Source organism: Pyrus communis, chromosome 15 (genome assembly GCF_963583255.1).
Source record: "Pyrus communis chromosome 15, drPyrComm1.1, whole genome shotgun sequence".
In the NCBI taxonomy this organism is placed as follows: domain Eukaryota; kingdom Viridiplantae; phylum Streptophyta; class Magnoliopsida; order Rosales; family Rosaceae; genus Pyrus; species Pyrus communis.
This window is the reverse complement of record NC_084817.1, coordinates 263,808-271,245: the sequence shown is the minus strand read 5'-3', so window position 1 is coordinate 271,245 and position 7,438 is coordinate 263,808. Positions and strand designations below refer to the sequence as shown.

Sequence of the window (7,438 nt, the reverse complement as noted above, 5' to 3'; positions counted from 1 at the left end):
GGTGGAGTTTTGGTGGAAGAAGGGCAAGAGGAGATGGAGGATGAGAAAGAGAGCGGGGAAGGGAAAGCGGGATGGGATGATAATGGGTTGATTTTGGAGGAGAGTGAGTTTGAATGTTGTGACTGGCGGGCTTGAAGAGGGTCGGTCGCCCGAGTGTTGTGTGGTGAGGATTGGGGATTCCGTACGACATGGCCGGAACGGGGTTTTATTAAGCGGAGTATTGAAGGTAACTTTAGGAATAATAGTTGATGGGGAAAATATAATGTGGATAGAAAATAGTACAATGGTGTGAGCACTGTTATTTTTTTGGGGTTTCAAAGTGGATAAACGATAAAGTATTCGGCAATCATATGTTTGAATTTAGCGCAAATTCAAATCAATAGAGTTTTATTTTTTGAAACAGTTGTGGGGGAAGGAGAGAAATTATCCTGTTTTTGAAATACTTTCTTTAAGATAAACTAACTCATAACCACACGTATCTACATTAAGGGAAGAGTTGATAAAATCTCACAATAGACTAACCATAATATTTGGTTCGAATTCGTTATTGGTGATAATCAAACTTAAGATCTCTCACTGTACAAGTGAAGAGTAATACTATTGAACCTTAGTAATAAGTTAAAACGGATCCCTTGATTTTAGTTGAATTGGTTGGAAAGTAGTAACAAACTTGCATCAAAAGGACGAGATTTGAATTCACCAATGTGACACGTGTTGGGCATTCTAAGTCATGTAAACGATGCATGATGTTGCAAACGTAAAAAAATTAGTGTATGCAAGTTTTTCTCGCTATTTCATTAAAATACGTATATATGAATATGAAAGGATTCACTTCGAAACTAGTGTTGTGTAGTTAGAACAAATCATCTTCTTATTATTCTTGTTATTTTATAAGAATGAGGAAGGAACATAGGGTTTAGGATTGAACATAGCTTTCTGAACTGAAGCAATCGAATGAACAAGTAGCTACTTAATTTGTTATATGAATTTTGGCTAGAGTAAGAGTCAAGACTTGTGGCAGAGAGCACGTGTCAACGGTAGAGAGAGCCCTACCCAAAACAGAAGAAAGAAAGGAAGTGGGGTCGAGTCTGCTCACGTGTAACGGTGGTAAGATAAAATCGCGGGATTGGATACGGAGGGCACGGCCGATTGCGTTGCACTCGCAGCCACCAACCCATCTCACTCACTTGAGTCTGTTTTGCTCAGATTTGGATCCTCTCCTGAGTTAATGGAAAAGATCATCCTCATCAATTATCTATGGCCGTTGAATTTTTATCCAACAGCTACAATTATTATAATTTTAAAAGGATCCTCCTGTTTGTAACCGTTAGATGAAAATCCAACGACCAAGGATGATTAATGAGGAGGATCCTCTTCATTAGCTCAGGAAATGATCCAAATCCTTTTTGCTCACCCTTAACTTAAGGTGACTGTTACCCTTTCTAGAATCTCGCCACGTCTCTTTAAAGGATGGGATATCTATGAAGGAATAAAATGATCGGCCCTGTTTTTAATTAATTCAATTGTTTATTTTTTTTATATTTTAAATTTAATTAAATATACAGATAACCATGAGGCCAAATTTTAATCGCCCTAATCTCTAATTTCTCCAATTTCTGAGTCTATCCCTCAATTTCCTGTATAACACAGTCACACCCACCTCATCATTACCATTTCCCTCCACCGTCTCTTTCTGTCACATCCAGCAGGAGGAGGAGGAGAAATTGAAAAAGGTGGAGAGGTTGGTTTACAAAAGACGAGGAGGCGAGGCCTCCCGAGTCCCCAGTCCCTCCATCCTTCCTTCCTTCCTTGGTTGTTCATCTTCTTCTGGCCAGTGGCCACAGCCCACCTCATTCAATCAGTCAATTTTCAAATGTCGCTAAAACAAAGATTCGCTCGAAATTCTCTGCTTTTTGCTCTCATTGCCCTCCCTCCCCCTAACCTTCTCCCTTCTCGCCTTCCCTTATTTCTTTCTTTATAAATTGAACTACTAACCACATTACTTCTCCCACCTCATCAATTAATTAATTTCCCCCAAACCCAAACCCAAAACCAAAACTAAACCCAAACGCAAAACCCAAACCCAAACTCAGGGAGAGAGAGAGACTACTTAGTCAGTCTCCCACTCTTACTCCTACTGTGAGGACTCCCTCCCAACCCTCTCAGTGTCAGTCCACGTTTCCTCCGCTTGGGATTCATTGGGATGGCTTTTTTGTAAACGCAATGGTGGCCACTTCCAGAGGCTTCGCTTCTCCGCCTGATTTCAAGCTCACCCGTCTCGGCCTCGCTTTCCATCCACATCCCCAACCCCATCCTTCTACTGCTACTAATGCCGGCCGCCCGTGGGATCTCAGGAAGCGCAGGAGGAGACTCTCCCTTCCCAGGGCTGACCCACCCGCAGTCACTCTAATCACTTGCTGCTGCTCCGACTCCGTTGTTCCGATTCTCTCCGGAAAGACCGTCGACAAGGCGGACGACCGGCGCTTCGATTCCAAGAAAAGGGCTCACAGAGCTGCTGGAGTCCAAGCCTCCGCCGCATTACCCTTCTTCGCTTCGTCTTCCTCTTCTTCTCCTGCTCAGTACGTTACATTTTCAATTTTCAATTTTCAATTTATGAGGGAATTTACTTCAATTCCATTCTGTTTGTTCTAGTATTGTTTTTGGCTTTTGGTGTTTATAATTAATTCACTCTACTCCACTGTATATTGCTGCAGATCTCGCTTCCTGTCCAAACAAGAGAAACACTACCCTCGCTGTACCCCAAGAAACTCCGGCCCGCAATCTCGTGACAGTCCTCCGAAAAGAGGTAATTCAATCAATCAATCAATCAATCATTCACCACTTGCTAATATACCATCATTGTGCTTCATGGATGGTTTCGGTAGATAATTACTAAGATATTTGATTGATCATTGTTCTTGTTGTGATTATTGTGGTGTTTGATATGTTTTATAGATACTGGCATTGCCAATGAGAAGGAGTGGGGCATCAGCTTGTTAAACGAAAATGTAAACGAGTCTGGCACCAATGAAGATGGCAGCACTTGGTATCGCGAAAGTGGCGAGGACCTTGGCAACAATGGATACAGATGTAGGTGGACAAGGATGGGTGGTACCTCCCACGACGCTTCTTCACAATGGAAAGAAACTGTATAATATCATAATTTATCATAATTATTTTGCTTTTTTAACTTTGTTAGCTCTGCCATATATGACTTGACGAACCTTCTTGACTATCCTTCACTTTATTAGGCATCTCCGTCATTTTGTTTACAGTAATAGTTATCACTGAATTCTAAGATTGTATTATCAAGGCGCCTTATATTTCATGCTCGAAAGCCCTAAAAAAGTAGAGGGGGACTTGGACATCCTGCTACCTGTAAACTAGCGTCATATTCATATTCTAAGTCCCTTGCTGCCTTGACTTTGTCTTTATAACCCCATTGAGAATCATCCCAGGTGGATGCATTTAATTGGATTTATTGATCTTATTGACAGTGGTGGGAGAAAAGTGACTGGACCGGATACAAAGAGCTAGGTATACTTCTTCCTTGTCTTCATCTTCAACTGCTAGCTATCATTAACCATGTCCATCACTATAAAATTTCAATGAATGAGATATCTTAGGTTCTTCATTGTCCTGAATAAACCACAAACTTCAGAGTAGTTTGATATAAACAAAACAACACATTCATTTTTCTAGACGGGAAAAATGTTTTTGCTGCAATATAAAACATTTATGGTCCTCTTAAAGTAAATTTGTAGGCACTGTCTTCGTAGGTCCAGTATCATCCTTGTTTCTGGAAATTTTTGAACTCAACACTTCCCACTGCTGTGGAAAACTAGCACATATATCTAAGGGCATTGAACGACAATCATTCACTACAGACTTGATTAATTAATCAATTTCTGCTTTTTTTTTCTTTCTGAAGACACTGTTCTGTCCTGTATACGTTTACAGTAACTCGTCTTTCAGCTAATTTCATTACTATATCATGGGCATGGGTACATATAGGCATGCATAATTCCCATCTGTTATCTTTTCATAGGTGTGGAGAAATCTGGTAGAAATGCTGAAGGGGATTCGTGGTGGGAAACTTGGCAAGAAGTTCTTCATCAAGATGAATGGAGGTCTTTATTTTAGCTCTATTTCATTAAGTCTTAGAGAATTGCTTTTAACTTACTAAGTGAGCGGTAGTTATAGAAATTTTTTAAATTTATATTTCTTGACCTCCTCTTGTTTCATTCTCCCAATATAAATTAATGTTGCAACTTTGAAAGCACAGTAATGTAGCAAGAATTGAGAGAAGTGCACAGAAACAAGCAAAATCAGGCACTGAAAATGCGGGATGGTATGAGAAATGGTAAGCTAAAGTACGGTTTGCTGCTAATTCATTTTTCAGTCACATTATAATGCATTGAAGGATTGATGAATTAGATAAAACATATGGACGATTTTACTTAATATTTTGGATGCAGGTGGGAGAAATATGATGCTAAAGGCTGGACAGAGAAAGGAGCACACAAATATGGTAGACTTAATGAGCAGTCCTGGTGGGAGAAGTGGGGAGAGCATTATGATGGAAGGGGATCTGTTCTCAAATGGTTTTTTTTTCTAATTATCTTCTCTAACTGACTTGATTTAATTCTTCATCTGTTCATATTAAAACAAAAAACCCTTCATTGTTCCTCCTTCCTCTTAAATTCAGAAATTCGTTTGTCATCTGGTATCATCATTTGACCATTTACAATGAAAAGTATGAAGCACAATACAGGCAGCTAAAAAATATCTACTCATTGATATATGCTGGATGCTATAATTTTCAGGACTGATAAATGGGCTGAGACTGAACTTGGAACCAAATGGGGAGACAAGTGGGAAGAGAAGTTCTTTGCTGGAATAGGTTCACGACAAGGGGAGACATGGCATGTATCGCCAAGCGGTGAACGTATGTGGAAGGACCTTGAACTATGATTAACACAAAATATGTTTGCCCTTAATTGTTTCCTTTTACTATATAGTCTTGAATCCGTTCCAATTATTCAGATCTTCATGTTCATTTAACTTTTCAATAATGTAATCTGACGCAACTCTGTTTTTGTTTTCTAATGTCTAGGTTGGTCAAGGACATGGGGAGAAGAGCACTTTGGAAATGGGTACGGAAAAGGGATAAGCTTGCTGAACTGCATTGTCATCTATTGTTTTGGTTTTTCTTTGACAAGTTAACTTGCTTTCTCTTTGCAGTAAGGTGCACAAATATGGGAAAAGCACGACTGGGGAAAGCTGGGATATTGTTGTGGACGAGGAGACCTATTACGAGTAATAGTTTCTCACTCTCTCTGTTTCTCTCTCTGTCTCCAACTCTCTCTCCACACACTTCCGCGCTGGAGTTGGTTCTGTTTGCATATAGTATACTGAAGCAGTCAAAAAGGATTCTAGGGAATCAAATATATATATAATTTAGATTATATCTTCTGTTATTGCCTTTACTGTAAAACTAATTTTGATTTTTCAATCTTTGATGAAGGGCTGAGCCGCATTACGGATGGGCAGATGTTGTTGGTGACTCTAGCCAATTGCTGTCAATTAAACCTCGAGAAAGGCCACCTGGTGTCTACCCTGCCCTTGATTTTGGATCATTGTCGCCTCCGGTTGATGAACCGCCAGATGAATTTTCTCCACAATGAAGGGTGACCAAACTTAGGTGGTCCAGTTTAGAATGTGGATCGAAGTCCAATTATATGGGCTGAAACTCGTCTTTTGTAACGGACATTTTAGTCTTCATTTTATTCATTCTTTCAGTCGCCACTACGTTTAGTTTTGAGTTTTTAGTTAGGGTGAATGCTGCTATATTTTTTTCGCATTATTTTTTTGGAGAGTTGCATTCTACTTCTTCCATACCCGACGGAGATTTCTAGTATCTATATGTTCTTGCTTGTATGACCAAAATACGTTTTCACAATTTTGATTCGGTTTTTTCAACTTTTACAAAAATCATTACAAGGTCTTATTTGGTGCTGTTTTCTAGGACGTTATCCGTTGGGAGATTTCATTGACCCCCGGAAATAGTTTTGATGAATTTTCTAAATCACAAAATAGAATAATAGATAGGAAAATACTAGCATGGTCCTAGAATGGTTCTGGCATCCGTGTTGTCTTTGAAAGGTCTTAACTAAATTTTTACAAGCTTAAGGTGGGCGGAGAAAATTAAATTGAATTCTCAAAAGTCTTTTTAGAAATTGGCAAAACCGTTGGCTACTTATAGCTCACAATTTTTTGTAAAAATCGAATTTTTTAGTTTTGCGAGATCTTTTGCATGCGAATTAAGGGAAACATTTTAAGCCCATTCGAAACGATCTTTTAATTTATTGACTTCAAAAAGCTTTTTTTATTTTATTTTTTTTATGATTTTACCAAGTCGCGAAATAGAATTATAGATAGAAAATTAGTCGGTTTTGCAAATTCGTTCATAAATCATTATTCAATCTATTTATTTTCACCTTCGTCTTACCGTAAAGTTTTGAAAATTAAGTTATTCTTGAGGGTGGACCCCATTTTAACAATGTTTTGGGCCTCAACCATATTTTTTTTTGAGAGTTTTAACGAAAAGCCCATGGTACTGTTCATTTTAACGAAAAATCACATTTTTACACTAAAAAGTCAAACCTGGTACTATTCACTTTACCTTTTATTTTGTCCTTATCGTTAAAATTCAAAGTTTTCAAGCCCTTTTCATTAGCTTTCCTTATTTTTTTCACTTAGTTTTTTTAGTTTCGGCTTAAATAGTCTACTGAATATACATTTGTTGCTTAATAAATTTTAAATCTGCTTCCAAATGCCTTATAAATTTTTCCTTAATATGCTCATGGAAATATGTCGTGAAAATAAAAAATTTGCATTTTTGAGAAGAAAAAAAAAAAAAAAAAACGTGCTAATGCTCGGTTTTTCGTATATAAATCATTGTTCAATCTACTTATTTTCACATTCGTCTCACCATAAAGTTTTGAAAATAAAGATAAGACATTATGTTGGTATCCTTGAGGGCGGAACCCCATTTTAACAATGTTTTGGGCCTCACAACTATATTTTTCACTTATTTTTTTAGTTTTCGGCTTAAATAATTTACTAAATATACATTTTTCGCAAAAAATGTGGGTTAACACTCACGTTATTTAGTCGATTCTTACAAATTCGTACATAAATTATCGTTCAAACTATTTATTTTTACCTTCGCCTCACCGTGAAGTTTTGAAAAATTAAAGTAAGACTTTCTGTCAATATTGTTGAGGGTGGAATCCCATTTTAACAATGTCATGGGCCTCACTACTATTATTTTCACTTATTTGCTTAGTTTTTGCCTTTAAATATTATAATAAATATACATTTATTGCTCAATAAACCGTAAAACCGCCTCCAAATATCTTATAAAGTTTTCCTT

General features: G+C 37.7%; 1 protein-coding gene across 1 annotated transcript; it reads left to right on the top strand.

Annotated features, from left to right (window-relative positions):
• The first annotated feature begins 1,606 nt into the window (after window positions 1-1,606).
• On the top strand, window positions 1,607-5,811 carry LOC137717312 (protein EARLY STARVATION 1, chloroplastic-like). The gene is made up of 11 exons (XM_068456622.1): window positions 1,607-2,579; window positions 2,715-2,806; window positions 2,956-3,149; window positions 3,498-3,537; window positions 4,049-4,130; window positions 4,286-4,363; window positions 4,479-4,604; window positions 4,827-4,948; window positions 5,117-5,156; window positions 5,245-5,319; window positions 5,528-5,811. Exons 1-11 carry the CDS (start codon window positions 2,224-2,226, stop codon window positions 5,685-5,687), a joined length of 1,365 nt encoding a protein of 454 aa, XP_068312723.1. The 5' UTR covers window positions 1,607-2,223; the 3' UTR covers window positions 5,688-5,811.
• Window positions 5,812-7,438: the final 1,627 nt, after the last annotated feature.

Bases quoted from the DNA above. Each gene is read 5' to 3' on its own strand.
- LOC137717312 (XM_068456622.1), top strand. From the start codon at position 2,224: ATGGTGGCCACTTCCAGAGGCTTCGCTTCTCCGCCTGATTTCAAGCTC. The intron at 4,949-5,116 runs GTATGTGGAAGG...TCTAATGTCTAG, and splicing joins TGTATCGCCAAGCGGTGAAC to GTTGGTCAAGGACATGGGGA. The intron at 5,157-5,244 runs GTACGGAAAAGG...TTCTCTTTGCAG, and splicing joins GAAGAGCACTTTGGAAATGG to TAAGGTGCACAAATATGGGA.